Below are 23,793 nucleotides of genomic sequence, written 5' to 3' on the forward strand. Positions count from 1 at the left end.
CAGCCTCTACTGGAAATACTTTGCGTTTCCTGTTTTCACACTCATCAGTTGTGTATTTCATTTATTTATGTAATGGAGCTATGCCTGTCCAGATTTTGTGAAACCCATCCCATGTGTATTTGTGGATTGTGCAGGGTTGTTTGTTTCAGAGTCTGTTCACAGGTGGATTGGAATTTTTAAAAATTCTTTATGTGGAAAAATATGCAGATAATTCCTTAAGAAGGTTTGCAACAACAACAACAAAAGGGATGCCAGTAAAAGATTGCTGCAGTTTGAAATTCAAGCAATGCGAAAAGTGTACTGCTAGCTGATGTAAAAAGTGGCTGATAACAATAGAAAGAAACGCGTGACCAGGCTCCTCTAGCATCTAATGACCCTAAACTCCGATCAAGCATACCTATTTTTCTTCCCACTGTGAAAACACTCCCTACCCAAAGATGGGACTACTATTCTCTACAACCGCCTTCCCCAAACTGGTGCCCTGTAGCTGTTTTGGACTTCAATGCCCATCAGCCCCAGCCAGCATGGCCAACAATCAGGAATGCTGGGAGCTGTAGTCCAAAACATCCTGAGTGCACTAGGTTGGTGTAGGCTGCTCTAGAGAGTCTTCACCAGTGTTTCCAAGCTGAAGGAAACCATTCCAAGACAAGTCATGTGAAGTTGTCACTGTTATGAGGAGGGTGTGATGCCACAAAATATACAATATAATATTTGTAAGGCAGCTGTGCTATGGCTGTGCATTTGGGGCTTTTCCCCCTCTTGATCCTATGGTCTTTTCTTTTCTGTCCTTTGCTGCAAATAAAGTTTTGTTGGCGATCATGATGCTTCTTGAATATAACCCTGTTCTGCATTAGTGCTGTATCATTCCCAGGATCTTCTACTACTCTGTGTAGGCTTCTAAAAGTGATGGAATGTGACACATAGGCCCCGTTCAGACAACACACTAAACCATGCTGCTTAACCACAAAACGGTTAAGGGAATGCATGTGTGTTGTCTGCACGGGGCCTAAGTAACAAAGCACACACAGAAGGAAATGCACATGTGCTTTGTAGTGTTGTGCACTATGTGCATGCATTAACCATTCCTGTGGATACCCATGGATGGCACCCTGCCTTTGAATGCCCATCCATCCTATTGCCATTTCAGTATCATGCTAAGATGGTTGTTTGTTTCAATTCCCCAAGCTTTTTAACCCTTTCAAGATGTTCTAGAATTTTATTGCTCACTCCACATTTTTATCACTCATTGTGCTGTTATGTTATTATTGTTGCTGCTTTTTTATCTTGATTTTATTGAATTAATGAATTTGGTCTTGACATTGAATCTGTTGCTTAAATGTTTAAACTTGAGCTGAAATTCCTCAGAAGACATTTAAAATAAAAACCAGCAGTTTTTCTTCCTTACTGATTTATTGGATTTATGTATCACTTACCATGTTTTAAATATATATATCACTATACATTTTTTTTCTCACATTGTCCCTAGAAAATAAGGCAAGTTTGTAGGATTTTCTCCACCATATTTGTGTGTGTGTGTGTGTGTGTGTTGGATCCTCCCTCTCATGCCCTTTTACTAGGGCTTAATCTACACCAAGCAGGGCATTGCACTATGAAAGCAGTATATAAAAGGCAGGAGCCTCACTACTGCTTTATAGCACTATTGAAGTGCACTGAAAACTGTTGGGGCCCATTGACACAGACCATATACCGCTTTCATAGTGCTATATCCTGCTTGATGTAGTTCTGGACTAGGTCTGGGACATTGTGGATGATACAAAATGGTGACCAGGCTGCCAACACAGTTGCTGCTGAACTGTAAGAAAACAGTACAAAGCAGTGCTACTTCCACTGCCAATAGTGGATCCTACCACCATGAAACTCCACGTGTTCTTCTCCTCCTCCTGGAGAAATTAAGCTAAATGTCCTCCCCTTATTTTCTCTGGCACAAATAGAATAGAGAATTTTGAAAGGCTATCTATAGAATCATAAATACTTACATAAATATTTACACTTACCCCATTTTGTTTAATGGGGATTTTTTTGCCCCTTTCCTCACCCAGCTTCCTCACATGCATAATAACTTGCAGGACAATAAATAACTAAATTCCAGAGTCCCAAATAAGAGAAGCTACACAGTCTGTTCCAATCACCCTAAAATTTCAGACCTGGGTCACACATGAATTATTTGGATTGTTCAAAATCCCATGTATCATTGAACTCCAGGCTTCGGCAGAACACTCCATCAAGCTCTAATTATTTGCCAAGCTCAAATAGGACAACGCTGTGAGATGGAGATTCATCTTATCATTCACCTTGGGAGCAGCCTAGGAAATCAATATTCAGTATTCAGATAATTGTAAGTAAAATGAGATAGAAAAAAGGAAAATGGTTTTCTGCAGACTGAAGACAATGGGCTCTTAGCCATTTCTCAACAGATGTTGCCTATACAGAGAGAGGGAGAAGAACACATGCTTTAGATGAAAAAGTTCTTTGGGGGATGTCTTGATAATCCCCTGTAATCTTCCTCTATCTTAAAATCACAGCCAGGATCAGTTGGCACATTTCAATTCTAGTCGCTGCTCTTGCATACAAATGTCATATTTTTAGGCAAGTGAGAGGAGGGCAGAACCTACTTGTTGTAAACCTGCTGTATTTTCACTGAATTCAGTGGAGCTTCGGCTGCATCAAATTTATTTATTTAAAACATTTGTATCCCACCCTATATCATTAAGATCCCAGGGCAGCATACAGATAAAAGCATACAGTATAAAACAATAAAATACTCAAATCCTGTCTGTAGAGGGGAGATGGAAAATGCTCTCTCTGTGTGTATGTGAAGAGAGAGAGAAAGAGAGAGAGAGAGAATTACAGTAGGTTCTTAGATTGTAATGTTAAACATTACTGAACTTTGCAATCAAAAGCCAACCAAGTAACATTTATAGAAATGAGCCACATTAGTAAATATTTTCTTTTCATAGTAATTGCCACTGTTGAAATCTGGAGTGTACATGGATCCGGTAGGGACTCTTGGATAGCAAAAGGCACGCAAAGATCACTTCTGTTGCTCCTTCCAATGTTTTTGCAATCAATACGTTATGCTGCTTTTAAATATTTGAAAATGCTGCTGCTAATTCTCAGTCATCCAAACAATGAGAACCCTAGATAATATTTCTATAAGCTTTGACTGTAAAGCACCTTCCATCTGGGATTTTGTCTTCATTCATGAACCCACCTGTCCAGTGTCCACTTTGTTCTGACTCATCATTTCCTGCAGTGGAACTGATACCTCAAATCATCCCTCTAATTCTTCAAAGCAGGCTGGTCCCCTGCCCATCTAAATAATCCATTGGACAACTGCAGAACAACAACAGCTTGACTGTATGTTCAGTGTCATGTTTTATGCTCGTGCAGGGTTGAATAGTGCCATATTGTTCCTTATTTGGGGACAGATGTATTTTGTTCATCTGGTTTGGCATTAAAGCAACAAGACATAAAGGTTCCATAAAGATGCCTCCGTAGAGTGACTTCAGAATTTACTTGGGGCTGGCTTCTATATTTTGTCTATATTTTGTTCTTTTCCTGCTGTTCTTCTTGTGTGAGCAAAAACACACACACACACACACACACACACACACACACACACACACTTACTTAACTAATCTTGATGGATTTTACCATTTTGGACCTGGTGGATTTCATTCTATTTCTCTTTGCTGGTGTCAACCTGATCTATAACAAGTCAATCCAGTATGCAGATTTTGGATTATTTTTTTTAATGGCAGTGGCAATTTACACAAATGGAGTCTTGGGCTTTTGGAGGTTAGTGTCTTTAAATTTGTGCAAATAGGTCATATTTTTTAAAAAACTTTTTTTTTAATCAGTGGTCTTTCACAAGTAAATCTGTTGGCTATGTATTCCCACTGTAAATATCCCTGTCAGTTTCATCCTCACCACATAATACTTAGTTTAGCCCAGCAGAGCCATATTCCATACTGGTCAAAAAACTTGTCAGTTTCATACTCCACTTTGATGATCCCCCATTTCTCTTGGAAGGGCTGGACAATGCACAAATCCTGAATAATAATAATAATAATAATAATAATAATAACAACAACAACAACAACAACAACAACAACAAATCACACAATCCCATTGTGCAAATGTGAAGACATATATATATATATTATTTTTTTGTGCAAATCTAAAGACCAAAAAAATCATAATTAAAATATGCACATACCTTTTTGTGCAAATCACAAGACTCAGAAAAAATGTGTCTATTTATTTAAGGTGTGCAAAAAAATACATTTCCAAAATTGGTGGGGGGGATCCAAAACAGTCTGCCACTGCTTATTGGAACAGAAACACTGTGAAATCCCATTGGGCTTCAGCGAAATGGAATTTCCAGTGTCACACGTTCCAATGTTCATCCTAAAAATCCAAGTCTCAACATCCCCAGTGATTTTGGGTTTAGTGTGCTGACTCCAACCCTCTTCTGATGCTTCCATTTCAAAAATATCTTTCATATGTCCTGCTTGTGGTCTTCCCTTGGGCATCTGGTTGGCCACTGTGGAAAATGGCTTGCTGGACAGAATCAGCTTTTGGTCTAATCCAGCAGAGCTTTTCTTATGCTGTTTTGTTGTTGTATTTTTAGAGGTTTCTGCACTTTTTGAAGCTGGCACTTCCATTACCTACATCTTCCAGGAGCCTTATCCTGTGACCAAAAATGCGAGCTCTGCATCCTCTGCCATTTATGCAGACACCTCTACATCCAAGGAGACCATTGCCTTTACCTTCCTGACAGCCCATGCACCAAGCCTCTTGTTCTACATCAACATATCCTCTCATGACTATTTGGCTGTTATTCTCTCCAAGAATGGTAAGTGTGGATGTAACGTAGTTTCATTAGAACTCTGTAAGAACACAATTCTGAATTAAAGGGGATATGGTGCTCAGCTGCTATGGGTAGTGCCATCAGCTTTCATACATTTTTATTATTTGACTCATCAGTTTTACTTTTCACTCCTCGATTTCGCATTCAACTCCATGCACACATGACATTCCCTGAATGACCATATTGCTGAAGCTGAACGATGCTCTGATTTTCACTCAGCAATGAATGGCATTGTTATGCGTTGGAGACTGGACTGAATGACCTTTCTGGGGTCCTTCCAGCCCCAGTGCCTATGACTGCGAAGAGATTCAGGATTCCTTCCAACTATTTAATCCTTGTCTCCTAAGATTTCTGTAAATGGAGCTATTAGTGTTGGTGCATTGAGATGATACCTCTAAAAGGACTGTTGGTAGCCAGTAACAATTTGGTGATGTTTTCAACGGGAGCTTGCATGGCCTAGGAAAGCATAGGTTTAGGGTGGACATAACTCATCTTTCTTTCCCCACTAGATGAAGGTAGGCAGTGAGTGAGTTTTGTGTGTGTGGCAAGAAGCCAGTGTGTGCTGAAACTGGATCTGAAATGGAGGCAGAGAGCTGACTTTGCACTCTGTGGGAAATCCTATGGTTCTACAGGCTCCCCTTCAACATGCAATGGGATAAAGGATTCTGTTGGAGTGCTAATGCTTGGAACCCTCTTCTTCTGTCCAGCTGACATATAATATAGGTAAATAAACCTTATATCAAAGAAACACCATAGGTTTCCACGGAAACCATTCTAACAAAATTGAATCCTGTATAAGTGCTGGGACCTCTGACAGTCTCACCACATAGAAATGGGGTGTATGCATGTATCAGCATCAATTGCGTTTTATTAATTTGCTTCACAGGACAAGAAGTCTGCTGAGCATCCAAACATGCCCACCTTATGAAATTATGTCCTAATCCAATTGGGTGAAATCTCCAGATGTGCAGTGTTTAATCAGATATCTGAGTGCACAAGAGGAGGGTTCATAAATATTTATTCATTTATTTTAAATTCTTTGACATCTCACATTCCTGTCTAGCTACCTTTCAAAGTTCTCTTGAATTAATTTTGCCTCACTTTTGTAATTCATTACCCATTTTAATCTGATTAGGGGTATGTTGATTTTACCCCTTTATTTTCGTGGATTTTTCTGCTGTTCCACCCAACTAATTGTGTTGGATATCCATGGCAAATCTTGAATATCCAAAGAATTTCTGATCAACTGTTTTGTATGTATGCACATGTATGCTCACCCCATCCCCCAAATAGCTTCCCCCTTCCCCATTATGCAAATGATTACATACCCAGCTGCTGGTCAATTGCATCCCAGCTTCATAGAGCAGTGGTGAAACCGATAAGTTTTCTCTCCACTTTTGCAGAGAGACTGGACAATTCCCATTCACTTATTTATTTATTTATTTATTTATTACATTTTTATACCGCCCAATAGCCGAAGCTCTCTGGGCGGTTCACAAAAATTAAAACCATCATAAAACAACCAACAAGTTAAAAATACAAATACAAAATACAATATAAAAAGCACAACCAGGATAAAACCACGCAGCACAATTGATATAAGGTTAAAATACAGAGTTAAAACAGTATAATTTAAATTTGAGTTAAAATTAAGTGTTAAAATACTGAGTGAATAAAAAGGTCTTCAGCTGGCGACGAAAGGAGTACAGTGTAGGAGCTAGGCGGACCTCTCTGGGGAGCTCATTTCACAACCGGGGTGCCACAGCGTAGAAAGCCCTCCTCCTAGTAGCCACCTGCCTCACTTCCTTTGGCAGGGGCTCACGGAGAAGGGCCCCTGTAGATGATCTTAAGGTCCGGGTAGGTACATATGGGAGGAGGCGTTCCTTCAAATAACCTGGCCCCAAACCGTTTAGGGCTTTAAATGTCAATACCAGCACTTTGAATCGGGCCCGGACCTGGACTGGCAGCCAATGAAGTTGTAAAAGGACTGGCGTAATGTGATCTCGCCGGCCAGTCCCTGTTAATAAACGGGCTGCCCTGTTTTGTACCAGCTGAAGCTTCCGGACCGTTTTCAAAGGCAGCCCCACGTATAACGCATTGCAGTAATCCAAACGAGAGGTTATCAGAGCATGGATAACTGTAGCTAGGCTATCACTGTCCAGATAAGGGTGCAGTTGGTATATCAGCCTAAGCTGATAAAAGGTGCTCTTTGCCACTGAGTTCACCTGTGCCTCAAGTGACAGTTCTGGATCGAAGAGCACCCCCAAACTACGGACCCGATCCTTTAGGGAGAGTGCAACCCCGTCCAGGACAGGGCAAACATCACCTCGCTGGACAAATGAACCACCCGCTAACAGTACCTCCGTCTTGTCTGGATTGAGTCTCAGTTTGTTAGCCCTCATCCAGTCCATTACCGTGCCCAGGCACTGGTTCAGAACAGTCACTGCCTCACCTGGGTTTGATGAAAAGGAAAGGTAGAGCTGGGTATCATCCGCATATTGATGACACCTCAGTCCACATCTCCGGATAACCTCCCCCAGCGGCTTCATGTATATGTTAAACAGCATAGGGGATAAAATAGAGCCCTGCGGAACCCCATGGCTTAGGAGCCACGGCACAGAGCAATAATCCCCCAGCACCACCTTCTGGAATCGGCCATCCAAGTAGGAGCGGAACCACTGCAATGCAGTACCTCCAACTCCCAGCTCAGACAACCTATCCAGAAGGATACCATGGTCGATGGTATCGAAGGCCGCTGAGAGGTCCAGGAGAACCAACAGGGTCGCACTCCCCCTGTCTCTCTCCCGACAGAGGTCATCCCACAGGGTGACCAAGGCAGTTTCCGTTCCAAAACCAGGCCTGAAACCCGATTGAAATGGATCTAGATAATCTGTTTCATTCAAGAGTGCCTGGAGTTGTCCTGCAACCACCCGCTCAAGCACCTTGCCCAGGAAAGGGATATTAGCCACCGGCCTGTAGTTGTTAACATCTTCTGGGTCCAGATTAGGCTTCTTCAGGAGTGGTCTAATTGTCGCCTCTTTTAAAGAGGCCGGCACCACTCCCTCTCTCAAGGAGGCATTTACAACCTCCTGGACCCAGCCGGCGATCCCCTCGTTATTTGATGTAATGAGCCACGAGGGGCAAGGGTCAAACACACAGGTGGTCGACCGGACTAGGCCAAGCACCTTGTCCACATCCTCGGGCCTCAATAACTGAAACTCATCCAACTCATTCACTGTAGAAGTAAAATTAAATGATGGGTTTTTACCACTGTAGTGAGTGAGAAGCTTATTTGCTCCAGCGGTGGCAATGGGGAGCTTATCCATTTCACCACAGTTCATTGTGCAATTTGCAATCTTAAGGAAAATATTGGACATTATCTAGTCCGCAATGTAAAGGCTTCATAGGAGAAGTCAGGAGAAGCCTGTGTACTGCAGACATGAATCTGAAGAGCAACTCTTGGTCAATTTCACCTCTACAAATAAGACTTTGCTGGGGACTTACTAGACAGAGAAACTATATCAGTTTCATTTCATCTCTGGTCTTTGCAGCTTTTGTGTACAATCCCCGAAGTTATTTTTCTCTCTCTGAGTTCCATGCACAACAATTTGTGCAGTAGCCCTCTGACACTATTCCCCCCTGCAACAGAACTAATATAGATAGGCCCCGTTCAGAAGACTCCTTAAACCACAGCTTTAACCGTGGTGCTTAAGCCAGAAAGCCAGGTCGTGTTCAGAAGACACCTTAAACCATGGCTTTAACCATGGTGAATAAAGCAAAAGGCCACATTCACCATAGCTAGGGCCATGGCATAAGGTGTCTTCTGAACCGGGCCATAGAAAATGAATGGGATTTAAGGAGTTCTTATATGCATTGGTCACTGGCAGAGCAAACCTGTACATGTCAGTGGGGATTACTCCCAGGTATGTGTGTATAGAATTGTAGTCTGAGCTTGGCAGTTTGCCATGATATCACTAATTATTGTTTCTTTATTTTGGTTGTATTCAATGGTATAGTGGAGCCAGGTCTCACAGGGGCTCAACACCAGGACATTTTATTAGCAGGAGTGCAGACTTCACCTGCTACTCTCTGCAGACCTCCCTATTCCTCTGGACTTAGCTGCAATGCTCACACTAGCCGGGAAGAAATTAAATTTCCCAGCAATAATATATTGTTCCTCATTGTAATTCAAAGTATTTTGGCTTGGTTTTCAATGGACCGTTAAGGCCCCATAGCTTTACAAAAGACCTGCTCCTGGTGGAGATGAAAAAATGGCTAGAACTGATTTGTTGATATCCAAGCTGTCTTTACGTTTAGGCTTACTCAGCTTCAGACCATTCTCAGGCCCAAACAAATTGCACTTTAATTAATATTACAATAATGATGATGATGATGATGATGACGATCATCATCATCATCATCATCATAAAAAAAAAAAGTATGTCTTATCTACCTCTCCCCCTGGATCGAGGCGGGGAACAACCTCAAATCCAAAAATACTATACATTATATAAAACTGATTAATAACATATAAAACGAATACATTATTAAAACAACAGCCAGACATCTTAAAATTTGACTGGGTAGGCCTGATGGAAGAGATCAGTCTTTATGGATTTCTTAAATTCTGGAAGACTGTTAAGTTGGCAAATCTCTCCTGGCCGGCCATTCCACAGTCTGGGCATGGCAGAAGAGAAGAAGGTCCTGTGGGTAACGGTTGTCAGCCTAGTTTTGGCTGACTGGTGTAAATTCTTCCCAGATGACCTGAGTGTGTGGGGCAGATTGTATGGGAGAAGGCGATCCCATAGGTAATCTGGACCCAAACCAAACAATGAGTAATGCATAAGCTACTAATATTAGAAAGTTTGTCAAGGGCACCTTTAACTGGTTACGTGACATCTTTTTTTAGGCAAGTATGACCACGACACAACTGTTGAACGTGTACCCATCGTTACAGTCACTGCATGCTTGAATATTCATTGGCCATGCCAGAGAAAAAGGTAGTGGCCCTACTATCTTTTGTATTTGTATGCAGGTGGAGGAAAAGTTGACTATTCCATTGCCTTTATTTCCAGTTCAAGTTATGAACATAAGCCTTGTGTATGGTCTTCCATTTTGCTGACTCTTCTTTACATTATCTTTACAATTATCATTTTTGGACTTTTAAATATATAATATAATATATATATATTTGTACAGCAGCTTTATCACATCTTTTTGGTAAAAAAGTGTGCAGCACTAGAAAAAATGTGTGTTGTTGGTTTTTTTTTTTTTAAAAAAAAAGTGGTGCTGCTGGCAGCATACCCCCTCAGAACAACATAAGAAGGGCCCTGCTGGATCAGACCAAGGGTCCATCTAGTCCAGCACTCTGTTCACACAGAGGCCAACCAGCCATCATCCAAGGGCCAACAAGGCAGGACATGGCGAAACAGCACCCTCCTACCCATGTTCCACAGCAACTGGTGCACACAGGATTACTGCCTCAAATACTGGAGAGGCAGTACACAACCACCAGGACTAGTAGCCATTGATAGCCTTTACCTCCAGGAATTTATCCAACCCCCTTTTAAAGCCATCCAAATTGGTGGCCATCAATACATCTTGTGTAGTGAGTTCCATAATTTCACTAAGTGCTGTGTGAAAAGTACTTCCTCCTATTTGTCCTGGATCTCCTACCAATCAGCTTCGTGGGATGACCCTGGGTTCTAGTATTTTGAGAGAGGGAGGAAAATGTCTCCCAATCCACATTCTCCATACCATGCATAATTGTGTACACCTCCATCATGTCTCCCCTTAGCCTCCTTTTTTCCAAACTAAACAATCCCAGTTGATGCAACTTTCCCTCATAGGGGAGATGCTCCAGCCCTATAATCATTTTAGTTGCCCTTTTCTTCACTTTTTCCAGCTCTATAATATCCTTTAGGTGTAGTGACCAGAACTGTACACAGTATTCTAAGTGTGGTTGCACCATAAATTTGTATAATGGCAGTATGATACTGGCAGTTTTACTCTCAATTCCTTTTCTTATAATGCCTAACATGGAGTTTGCCTTCTTTACAGCGGCCTCACACTCCCAACTTAGAGAGATCCCTTTGGAGCTCTTCACAATCCCTTTTTTGTTTTTACAACCTTAATTAATTTGGTGTCATCGGCAAACTTGGCCACTTCACTGCTCACTCTTAATTCCAGATCATTTATGAGTAAAATGAAAAGAATTGGTCCCAATACGATCCTTGTAGGACCCCACTATTTACTCCCCTCCATCGGGAGAATTGACTATTTATTCCTACTCTGTTTTTTCCATTCTCTAACCAGTTACTGATCCATAAGAGGACCTCTCCTCTTATTCCATGACTGCTACGTTTGTTCAGGAGTCTTTGGTGGGGGACTTTATCAAAAGCCTTTTGGAAGTCCAAGCAAACAATGTCCACCAGATCACCCCTGTCTACATGTTAGTTGACACTCTCAAAGAATTCTAGTAGATTAGTGAGACAGGACTTGCCTTTGCGGAAGCCATGTTGATTCTTCTTTAGCAGGACCTTCCCTTCTATATGCTTACTCCAAAGGTCAGGCAGTATAGAAAAGCAACTAAAGCAGCTGGGGAAGATCTGAAACCTTACAAATGGCGAAACCATATCAGATGAACTAATGAGAATATTTACTGGTTTGTTTGGAGTGAAGACTCTTGATGACTTTTCTTTTTTGAATGTTCACCATATAAATGTTCATGAGATACTTATTTGTGAAGCTTGCAAAAGTCAGGCAAGGCTTTTCATCAGTAATTGGGTCATTTCAACAGTAAAATTCAACATATTCAGCCTATGCTGCAAATATTCAGACAAGTTTAGCTTTTAGAAAAAAAAGCTATTTCAAAGTCACTTTTAGTATAACTATCATGCTATAAGTTGCATTGTCAACATTTCTTCCACAAAATGTCTGTCATTTCCTCATGACTTTATCTATTTTATCTTTGCACTATTTTTTCTTAAGCTGAAGTTATTTTAATTAAGAGTAGCCTTCTGATACAGTGGTTTCTCCATACGCTTCTAGTTTATGCTAGCTGTTATAATACCAAGCAGATGAAGGGTATGTCTACGCCAGAGAGGGGACGGGGAGGATCTCGCGATATGCTGATTACAAGATCCTCCTCCTCAGTCCACATGGGCCACGCGACATCCCAGGCATCGTGCCCATTGTGGCAGCCATTTTATTTTACAGCCAGAAGAGCTGGAGCTCACTCAAGCTCCAGTGAAAATTAAAAGTTTTTTTTTAAAGCCTAAACCCTGCTCCCCTCCCCATCCCCAATGGGCATGGAGCACCTGAAGAGCTCCGTGCCCCATGCCCGGCTCCTTGCATTTACTTGCAAGGAGCCGGGACGAAACTGGGACGACCGGGTCCCAAGACCATGGGAAAAATCAGGCTAAAAGGCATCCCGATTATCCCAGAGAAATGGAGGGATCATCCCTTCCTGCCCCCAAGATCCCCTGTGCATCATGTTGACGCACAGAGATGATCCCAGGGCGGTCATGCCCTATGAATAGTAATATATATGGTAATGGTAAAGGTGATGATGAAAGTTATTACTAGTTCACCTGGGATATTTGCAGATGATTGAAGCATCATGGAAACTACATGTTTTGTCCTCATTCAATATAGGTGTGTTTCATTGCCTGGGTGCAAATGGAGAGCAAAGCTAAAAGTAGCGTAGCTTTTATTTATTTTTAGAGAGCTTCTCAGCTGAAGGTCCTTTTTCCAGGAAAGTAACCTTGCTTTCTGTTAGTGCTATACTGGTGTCACCTATATCCATTCAGCAATAACCCATCATCACATAATAGATTGGTTGAAGAGGTAATCTGGAATAGCCTTGGTGCAAATGTGATATCCATTTGTTTTTTGGTGAGTGCAAAACTGATGAAGACATAACGGAAGGAGGGGGGGCAGAGGTTGGCTTGCATTATGAAATATAGGAAGTGTTTCAAAATGTAGGACATCTTTCAACCTAACACCCATGCATCATCTCATGCAACTGACAGAGAGAGAGATGGTGTTCCCAATCCAAACTTCCAAGCCTAATTTGGACACAATCTAGGCAAGACCAGCTAAACTGTGAATCCTTCTAAAATAGTGCACAGCATTAGTAAAACAAAAGAGATCTTTCCATAAATATTATAATGATACAAGTGGTCAAAGGAAACTCAGTTCTAGTCATTGGAAGAAGAAGGTTGTTGTTTTATTTTTTAAAAAATGTTAAAATAAGTATTGGCTAGAAATAATTTGGCTACATTTTTTTTCCTGGAGTTGGTATGGAAAAAAGATTAGTGTCATTGCAAAGAGGAGGCCGTGTCTGGGGATAACCTTCCACCTTGTCATTCATCCATAACAGGGGGCCGAATCCTACCCCGTTTTCAGAACTTCCTCTCTCCCTGCAAAAGAGGCATTATTTTTTCTGCCTCTTTCACAGGTGTGGGGGGAATTGGAGAACTTTATCATTGGGTAAGGGGGACAGGGTTTCAACATACCTTTTTTTAAAAGTGTAGCCAATTGCTGAGAGGCTTTCTTCCTATTTTTTTAGGTTCAATTCCCCTTTCCCCTCGGCATTTGGAAGAGCCCAGCAGTTCTTAGTGAATACCTATTGGAGACCATGTGACCTTGCCCTCTACAATAAGCATTCAGGAAGAGCTCTTGGGCTCTTGAAAATGCCAGGGGTGATTAAAAAAAAAGAAGAAGAAGAAGACCCTCAACAACTGCCTACATTTAAAAAGGTATGTGGAAACCATGTCCCCCTCCCCAAGTAGAAAATTCACCAAAATACTCACATCTCTCAGCCTCTTTTACCTGAGTTTTCTTTCTTTTTTTTCACTTCCCAAGAAGTGCCAAAAATGGAATGGTCAATTTTTTTGGCATAGCACCATTCATTCATTCATTCATTCATTCATTACTCACAACTTTCTGAAAGCTCTAAGTAACTACCTATTTTTAAAGCAATTAACAACATAGAATAGAAAATCTAAAAGGTGTACATGCACATTCCCATCCCTCTAAGTATGAATGCATCCTTATTTGCACAGGACACTGTAGCAGTTTTTCCCAACCTAGTGCCCTCCAGATATTCTGAACTACAACTTACAGCATTCCTGACCATGCTGGCTGGAGCTGATGGGAGTTGTAGTCAAAACTTCTGGAGAGCACCCGGTTGGGGAAGGATGCACTTTCCCCCTTCACATTATTAGTTGTGTGTAACTATTTTTGGATCAGGGCCAGTGCATTGAGAGAACTACTTACCTGGTAAAACCAATATTCTTCATGGGATCCAAAATGTGAAGGTATATGGTGGCCATGGCAAATAATCCTTAATCAAATTCTACCACTGAACATTAGCCCCAACCCGACTCTAGTCAGGTTGCACAATTTCTCATTAGAGGTTTAGGCTGAGGTCTTCTGTCCCATGAGAAGTACAGTGACTGGGGCATGGGACTCATAGTGACCTGCCTCACTCTTGCAGAATGTGAATCTCCTTTGTTCTTCCTTTGCTAGCCTAAACAGTGGTTAAGGATTGCATATGCTCTATTGTTAATTACAGTTAAAACTAACCACAGTTCCCACTTGATCAACATTTGAACTTTGATTCAGTTCCTGATTTCCAATATGCTTAAGGTGAATCTCTCATCAACCTTTATCATGGCTATGCTGTTCTTGATTCCAATGCACTCCTATACATATCTACTAGACATGCAATCCTATACATGCCTACTGCGTAGCAAGCCCATTGCATTCAATGGCCCTTACTCTCAGTTAAGTGATATGGGGCTGGAGGATTTGTACTCTAGAATAGAAGTGCTGGGAGATGAAGGCTCATGATTCTGCAGAGCACTCCTGATTGTGAATTTCTGTGAACCACCCAGAGAGCTTCAGCAATTGGGTGGAATACAAGTGCAATAAATAAATAAACAGACTTTACTGTAAATGCATGCTTAGCAACTGTGTCTTCTTTTCATGTTTACTGTAGAGTAGGCACAGGGGCCAATTAAATAGGGTGCCCATATGAAAAGGAGGACAGGCTCCTGTATCTTTAACAGTTGCATAGAAAAGGGAATTTCAGCAGGTGTCATTTGTATATATGGGGAACCTGGTGAAATTTCCTCTTCAACACGACAGTTAAAGCTGCAGGTGCCCTGCCCTCTTTTAAATCTGGTCACTCTAGTATAGCTCCTGCATCTTTAACTGTGGTGATGAAGAGGGAATTTCACCAGGTTCTCCAGATATACAAATGACACCTGCTGAAATTCCCTTTTCTATGCAACTGTTAAAGATACAGGAGCCCTGTCCTCCTTTTCATATGGGCACCCTAAATAATTAAAGCACCTCCTACCCCCCACAAAAATGAGGGGGGAAAGCTGTTGCTGCTGGACATGCATTAGTAATGTCTATGTTGTCTCATAGTCGAGCAAACAGGAGTGTTATGCCTGCACTGGCTCTCACTGTTCAGGCATTAAGAACTAGGTATGCATTAATTACATTTATTATCATCAGTAGAGGCATGTTTATAATGTTCAACTGTAGCTGCTGATGTTAAAACGAAAAATAGCCCTTGCTGAGGATTTACATGTGAAGTCCTGAAAAAAATGTGCAAACTCCAGGGGCAGGAAAAAGGTGCATCAAACTTTTGGAGCATTTCTAATTTTAGTAGTTAGCATTCTGAACCCCTGAGTATGCAAATTGGGTGTGAATGAGCCAACCATCCCTCAGTCAGGGCCCTCACCTGGCAGATACCTGTATCTGCTATACAGATGCTACAGAGCTTAAAGGTGCCTTATTCATTAACTGAATTCATTGAGACTTTTTCTCATTTAGGGCACAGTTGGGTTAGTGAAGGGCCAACAGATGCAAAAGAGACCCAAACCAAGCAGCCAAGAGATTTTGATTGGATTATAGATAGAGGAGAAGGCAATTCAAGTGGTTTGTAACTAATCTGCACAGCGCAACCTGGCTGCACAGCACTATCCCCATATGCCATCTGGAATAAAAACCCAGTTAACTATCATCTTCAGCTAGGGGGTCTCTCTATAGCTCACTTTATTAGTCATAGGCAGGAGAGGACAGTCAGGATATGACTTTACCCCCCCCCCCCCGCCCCTTCTTCATATACATCCCAAACAACAGATGAGCTATGGCAGGTCATTTGTCTTCATGTTACGAAAGTTTCTTTAAAGGCCTGGTTTTAGCCAGTGCTGCAAAGAGATCTGTTCAAAGCATAATGAAATACATCTCTGGAGTACTCTGTTTGTAAGACATGTAACATATTCCTTTTAAAGAATGGTGGAAGGGAGGAGAGTTGACCCTTTTACACTATTACTGTGATCCTGATTGTGTGCGTAAAAGAGGCAATTACGGCATGTTAGGGGCAACTCATTGTTGTTCATTAATCTTTGTTATACATCTTGACAGACTGTAAAATTTAAGTCCCCCCAGCATGTTTGGGACCGGATTTGTAAAAGTTTCCACTGGCAGAGGTGGGTGTTCTGTTTGTTTGTTTTTTAAAGTCAAGTTTTGAAGTCAGGGCCCAGGGGACAGAACCTCAAGCTTGGAGGCCATATCCATCCCTCTGGGAGTCCCCAAAAGCCTCCACCCCATTCCACATGGTCCCATCCATTCCCCTCAACCACCAACGTTTGGTGGATTCCCAGGGTTTGTGCAGCTGTTCCACCATTCTAAAATCTTGAAATGCTTCTAAAGTTTATTTACTGGCAGTACGAGCTTTAAGCCAAAAACATTCCATGATTTGGGGTATTTTAGTTCATTTTGCCTTTGCCCCCTTCCCCCCCACTGACCACTTGAAGGGCTTCTCCAAAATAGAATTTGGCCCTTAGGCTGAAAGAGGTTCTGCACCCCTGTTTTCAGTAAAGGGTTGCTTCTAGAACATCATTCCCGACACAACAGGATCAGATATATTTCTGTATTCCAGCTTATTCAAACTGGGGAAGTCCTCATTTTATTGATTGATTGATTTTACAATCACAACAATGAAGCGTCAATTAGCACCCCTGCTTTCATTCATACAAAATGGTTGTTCAGTAAGAGCATATGCTTAACTACCTACTGATGGGTGATTCCCATCCATCTTATCATGATTTAAAAGTAATATCTGGTGACAAATTGCAGAGCAAAAGCCCCAACCCGATATCCTCTAACATTGTTAGTAGGAAAAGGAAAGAAGTGCTAGAGCAACAGGTACTAGAGTTGGTGCATGGACTGATTCTAAACCCCTTGTGAACCAAACCTAAACTTCAGAGTGGGGCTCCTTTGAATCATGGGTGAAATCTACGGTTCCCAAGTATTCAGATGTGCAGCTCTCCCATCCCTAAGGTCTACTGTAAAGAGGTTTCTGAATCTGCCCTGAGTCTCTGAGAAACAATAACACCATCCCCCCAACCCCTGCACACAATCATACACAGTGAAATCTCATCTTAATTTGCTTAGAGGGGGGCAATGTATTTTCCTCCCGTTCTTCAAAATAAATGAATGAATAAACAAACAAATTTGAAGTCTCAGGTTCCACTATTCCACATTGGTACTCTACTCTCTCTGAAGAGTACATGTACAGTTCAGGAGACTCCAGGGAATGGGTGGATAATTGAAGAGCAGGTTTCCCCACCAGCTGTTCCCATACAAAGAGGCACTCCAGATTTTTAAATATCCAAGTGCTAAAGAAGCTACACTGCAGCACCAGGGCTCAGCGGTCATCCAGGGACATAATTTACATTGAATGGAGCTGATAATAACTGGCCATGTCGAGCACAACATGATCTAGAATTAGCACACCCATGTTCTCGCTCTTCGAGGTCCTATCCACAATAAATCACTGCTAAAAGACTCTCTGTGCACATTTTTAATAGCACATATGGAGTACACAGTGTTATTAATTGCCTCACTAATGTTATCTTTCCTTCTTCAATCAACACCTTCCCTAATTATTTTCTCCTCTTTAACAATCCCTCGCACATGTGTGATGATGTGATGAGAAAGTGTGGTCACTCTTTTAATAAGCTACTAAAAGACTTGATGTTGGGAATTGTAGTGTCACAGTGGTATGCCAAGGGTGGTGGTTGTTTCTTCTTCTTCTTCTTCTTCTTCTTCTTCTTCTTCTTCTTCTTCTTCTTCTTCTTCTTCTTCTTCTTCTTCTTCTTCTTCTTCTTCTTCTTCTCCTCCTCCTCCTCCTCCTCCTTCTCCTTCCTCTTCTTCTTCTCCTCCTCCTTCTCCTTCCTCTTCCTCTTCCTCTTCCTCTCCCTAGCTATTTGGGCACTCTAAGAGAAAGCTGTGCATCACAATAATAATAATAATAACAACAACAACAATAACAATAACAACAACAACAACAACAACCCACCTCTCCCTTTGGATTGAGGTGGGGTACAACTCAAATAAAAACACCATAAAATACATACAACTAATTCAAATATTTAAAACCAGTGCATAATAAACAGCACACCATTAAAAAAAAAAGGCATCTTAAAATTCAGCTGGGTAGGCCTGCCAGAAGAGATCAGTCTTTATGGCTTTATTAAATTCTGGAAGACTGTTAAGTTGACGAATCTCTCCCGGCAAGCCATTCCACAAACTGGGAGCGGCAGAAGAAAAGGTCCTCTGGGTAATAGTTGTCAGTCTTGTTTTTGTTGGCTGGAGTAAATTCTTCCCAGAGGACCTGAGTGTGCGGGGCAGATTGTACGGGAGAAAGCGATCCCGCAGGTAGCCTGGACCCAAACCATGTAGGGCTTTAAAGGTGATTACCAACACTTCATACTTCGCCCGGAAACTAATTGGCAGCCAGTGAAGAGATTTTAAGACTGGTGTAATGTGGTCATCCCTAGGTGTACCGGTGACCCACCTGGCTGCCATATTTTGAACTAGTTGGAAGTTTCCGGACTAGGCACAAAGGTAGCCCTATGTAGAACACATTGCAGAAGTCAAGCCTCGAAGTTACCATCTTTAGGTCTTTAGGTCTTCCAACTCTAGGAAGGGACGCAGCTGGCATATCATCCCATGCTCTCCCAACCCCACTGTCCACCTAACCAAAACAGAGCAGCATACAGATTTTCTGTACATGTTTCTCCAGTTCAGTTTGTTGGTGACACCTGATCTGCATAGCTGTTTCTTTGTGAATCTAGATGAGTCTCTCTATTGCCTATTGCATCTAAGATCCCATGCCCATAAGGGATAACCTTTGTATCTGCAATTAATTATATCTTACTGTCATTTAAATTTGTTGTAATCTACCTCAAGCCTATTAATTTGAGAGGCGGGGTAAAACTGAATCAATCAGCAAGAAATCACTGGAACTTTATTTATTTGTTTATTTTTTACATCTATATCCCACCTTTTTTTCCTCGAAGGAATGCAAGGCAGCAAACATAATCCTCCTCCTCTCCATTTTATCCTCCCATCAACCACCCTGGGTGACTTTGATCTGAGCGTCTGTGACTGGCCCAAAGTCACCCAGTGAGCTTTAATGGCCCAGTGGGGACTAGAACCCAGATCTTCTGAGTGCCAGTGCAACACTATACCACATGGGGTGTCATGAAAATCCCTTTCAGAACACAGTTTGATTTTACAGCTAAATTTTACAATTCTGGGCTCTTGCATGAGCTGTGGGATTTCATTGCTTTCTATTGTGGTTTTGCATCAGCTGTCCTTCTGGCTACTTGTAAATGCTTCCTTTCCTCTTATGGAAGCTGTTTGGTCCATAAGAGGAGCACCAAAGAAAAAATAATAAAGGATGATTTCCCAACAAGACAGAAGTCAAAGACGCTAAATCATAAAAAACTGTTATACACACACCACCCATGCCCTGCACATTTTACTATTAATGAATATCCCACACAACTACATTAGAAGGTAGTCCTATTAAACTATTTGTGTGTATAGTTTAGAATTATTATAAACTATGCTGAATGGGTTCCCCCCCCCCAATCATTGCAGCTGAGTGCATGTTTTCTGGTTTAGCCTATCTTTTTAAATATAGCCCCAAGTGTTAGGAAATGAGAAATTTTAGATTTGTACAGACATTAAATATATTGCAGATGATTGACAACATGAAAACCCCTTACAGACTACAACATCCCTAAATGATAACAGGCTTATAGAAGTCCTATTTGGGGAAATAATTGGATAGTAGTGTTCTAGAGCTTAGTATGTCCAGTTCCACTGAAATTAAATAGATTTTTTGCAGTTAAATCAGAAGAGACTTATGCTATGGTTTGCATTTGGTTGTTCAGAATTGGTTGTTTCACAAGCAAGTCAGACAGCAAAGCAAATGGCTCTACAACTCCTGAGCAAGTAGCCAAATACAAACAATCAGAGGTTTCTAGGCACATCAAATGCCAAGATTTTTAGAGTAGCTGATAGAGCTAGAACGGCACCACGACATATGTAGATGCATTATGGTTTGCCTGAGTTCAGTGCTAAGCAAAATGACCAAGTACTGGTTGAGCTATTATCACTCATTTGCAGAGCACGCAAAATAATGGAAACCTAAAGCTGAAATCCAATAGCAGGGAATTTGAATTCAGGGCTCATAGTTCTGGCATTGTGCATCGAGCCAGTGATGTAGTTGGCTCCAACATAAAATCAAGCAATGAAAATTTTAGGGGGAAATTGATTTAATATCACTAAAATGAAACTTGACATTGGGCATTGCTCTTAAAAGTCTCAGTTTGAATCTTCAGGTATTCAGCCATGTTTGTGGTGCTGAATTTGGCTTGCCACTTTTTTATTATTTTTATTTTTTAAATAGGCTCCTCGTGTTTGACACCTACATGGCAGGCAGGAACAGCATGGTCTTCTCTGTGCTAGGAGTAGCTATACTGAATATGCTAGTGCAGATGGGTGAGATTTCATTTTGGATCAGAATTTACTAAATTTTGCAGATTTCTTTATATACAGAAAGGGAGGTATTCAAGATAGTTTTTTAAAAAAATCAAAAGTGGGAGAAAGGGAAAGTATAATCTATCCCTAATTGTGAAAAGCCTGTCATCAAGCAGGAGGAGCTACTGTGCAGATCTACTCCTGACCCATATCAACAGATATGCAATTGGCATGGGAAGGAGTGTGGGCTCCTCCCATGTGGTCCCAGGCCTCTCCCATTATCCCAGCAATATGGAAGAGAGGCTCCCACACCACTGAAGTAATATATAGGGGTGTGCACGGACCCCCCGCTCCGCTCCTCTTCCAGATCTGCGATTTGCGGATTGGCCTGCTCCGCCCTGCCCCCGCTCCGCCTATGTCCACTCCGCTCCGCTCGGAGCTCCGGATCCGGATCAGAGCTCCATTTCCCCCCCCCCCATAGGCTTGCATTAAGCTAAAAAAGTATACAACTTTTTTCTGTGAAAGTTAGAAACCTCAAGTTTGGCACCATGACACCTCATGGGGGTATACACACACACGCCAAGACTCAAGGCAATCCCATCATCCCCTGATTTTTGGGGAATTTATGAAAATCGGGCACCCCATTCACACCCCTTTCCATAGCTCCGTCAATTTGCACGTTAAAAATCTCAAACTTGGCACCATGATAGCTTGTCCAGGGATACATACGCATGCCCAGACTCAAGGCAGTCCCATCATCCCCTGATTTTTGGGGAATTTATGAAAATCGGGCACCCCATTCACACCCCTTTCCATAGCTCCGTCAATTTACACGTTAAAAATCTCAAACTTGCCGCCATGATAGCTTGTCCAGGGATACATATACACGCCAGGACTCAAGGCAGTCCCATCATCCCCTGATTTTGGGGGAATTTATGAAAATCCAACACCCCATTCACCCCCCTTTTCATAGCTCCGTCAATTTGCACGTTAAAAATCTCAAACTCACCACCATGAAAGCTTATCCAGGGATACATATGCATGCTAAGACTCAAGGCAGTCACATCATCCCCTGATTTTGGGGGAATTTATGAAAATCGGGCACCCCATTCACACCCCTTTCCATAGCTCCGTCAATTTGCACGTTAAAAATCTCAAACTCACCACCATGATAGCTTGTCCAGGGATACATATGCACGCCCAGACTCAAGGCAGTCCCATCATCCCCTGATTTTTGGGGAATTTATGGAAATCCAACACCCCATTCACACCCCTTTCCATAGCTCTGTCAATTTGCACGTTAAAAATCTCAAACTCGCCACCATGAAAGCTTATCCAGGGATACACGCACACCAAGACTCAAGGCAGTCCCATCATCCCCTGATTTTTGGCGGGGCTTAAACCTGCAGACATCTCAATGGGGCCATTTCAAAGGAAATCCCAACATGCCATGAATTGGGGAGTACAGATAAACCTATGAAATCTTCTTCCACACTTGAAAAATGGATTTGGAACTTCCAAAAGTCTAACTTGAGCGCAGGAAGGAGTTCTCCCCTGAGTCAAAGCCAGACACACACAACATCCCTGCGAGGTGGGCAGGGAAGGAGGGAGGGAAGGCAGGCAGGCAGCAGACATTTCTGGGGGCATAAGGAAGTGAGCCAAGGATAAGCCAGTAATGCATATAAAATGGAATAAATAAATAAATAAATAAACAAAGGAGGCATGGAATTAAAAGCAGCAGTGTTGCTGAATAAACAACAAGAAGAACTTTTAAAAAAAGGCTATATCTGTCTTTTACCAGTAATAGGGGGACGTGCCCGGGGGAGGGGGAAGCAGCTGCCAATTTGACTGGTTCTAGTGACCAGTCTTTTAAGAAGCAACGCTGTCAGTTCAACTCATGAAAGACATTGCTCCACCACTAAGAAGTAAACGCTCACTTCAACTCATGATAGGCATCGCTCCACCACTAAGAGAAGTAGAACTGTCACTTCAACTCATGATAGGCATTGCTCCACTGGGTTACTCTCTTTGGAAGGCTCTGATGGCCTTCCAAGTACAGGAGAGAGTGGGGGCACGTCCACAATGAGATGCCCTAGGGGAGCTCATCCCCTTGCACCACATCTTTTCAGTTGTTCCCCAAAGTTAGGGTGGGTAGCAGTGCTGTGTTTCTATCTCTTATTATTGGCTTAGTATATGATTTCAGGTTGGGTTTGTGCATTTGGTGGGGCTACTGTTTTAAAAAACACTGGGAAAAGTCCGTTCAGACTAAGAAAGAGAAGTTTCCCAGAATCCCAAGTTACCCGTTTTGCCTATCCCCTCCTCCAACTTTGGGATCATGTGATCATGACCGGGAGTTGACTCTGCCCCTCAGCCCTTCGAAAAAGGTATTTCCCGCCGGTTTTTTTTAAAATTCTAGCGCGCGACCTGCACCACGCAGAGAGCTGAGAGTAGTCTCAAAATGACCCCCATCCACGACTCTCTGAGCACAAGAATTTTCAGAATGATAGCTTCAAAAACAACACAGTTATCCCCCTTTCTTTTCCGCAATGCAATCCTATGGGCGAAATGTTTCAAGATGGCGATCGGAGCGGTCCGCCTGAAAGAGGAGCTCCGAAAAATGGGCGCTTCTCTTCGCCTTGCTTCTAGGGGTCCGCGGTCCGCTTCTACTCCGCCTCTGGGCAAGGCGGAGCAGGCCAATTCGCTCCTGCTTCTGCGCTTCTAATTGGAGCGGAGCACATACCTAGTAATATACCTACTGTGTCTAGCTTATTCAGAAGTTGTTGCCCTATGGAACTTTATGTATATGTGTATGTTTTACAAGAAACATAGGACATTTATTACTGTAAGCTTTTGTCTAGATGCAAAGAATAGTGCAACTATTCCATGCACCCAAGGCAGATTTGGCCTGCAATACGCACTTACCTAAGAGTCAATGGGTGGAAAGGTGGCCATGTGTCCTATGTTTCAGAGGGCAGACTTTTTTGTTCTCTTTTGGGGTGATACAATTCCTTTCTGGGGTAGGGGGGCAATATGTATGTGGT

At 42.1% G+C, this 23,793-nt stretch overlaps 1 protein-coding gene across 1 annotated transcript in view; it reads left to right on the forward strand.

The window, feature by feature from the left end:
* CNTNAP5 (contactin associated protein family member 5) overlaps nucleotides 1–23,793 on the forward strand; it is a 417,358-nt gene that overhangs the window by 357,070 nt on the left and 36,495 nt on the right. Inside the window, exon 19 of the mRNA XM_063116699.1 lies at nucleotides 4,655–4,879. Coding sequence (XP_062972769.1) covers nucleotides 4,655–4,879 — 225 coding nt within the window. The remainder of the gene's footprint in view (nucleotides 1–4,654; nucleotides 4,880–23,793) is intronic.

Source organism: Elgaria multicarinata, chromosome 2, assembly GCF_023053635.1.
Source record: "Elgaria multicarinata webbii isolate HBS135686 ecotype San Diego chromosome 2, rElgMul1.1.pri, whole genome shotgun sequence".
In the NCBI taxonomy this organism is placed as follows: Eukaryota; Metazoa; Chordata; class Lepidosauria; order Squamata; family Anguidae; genus Elgaria; species Elgaria multicarinata.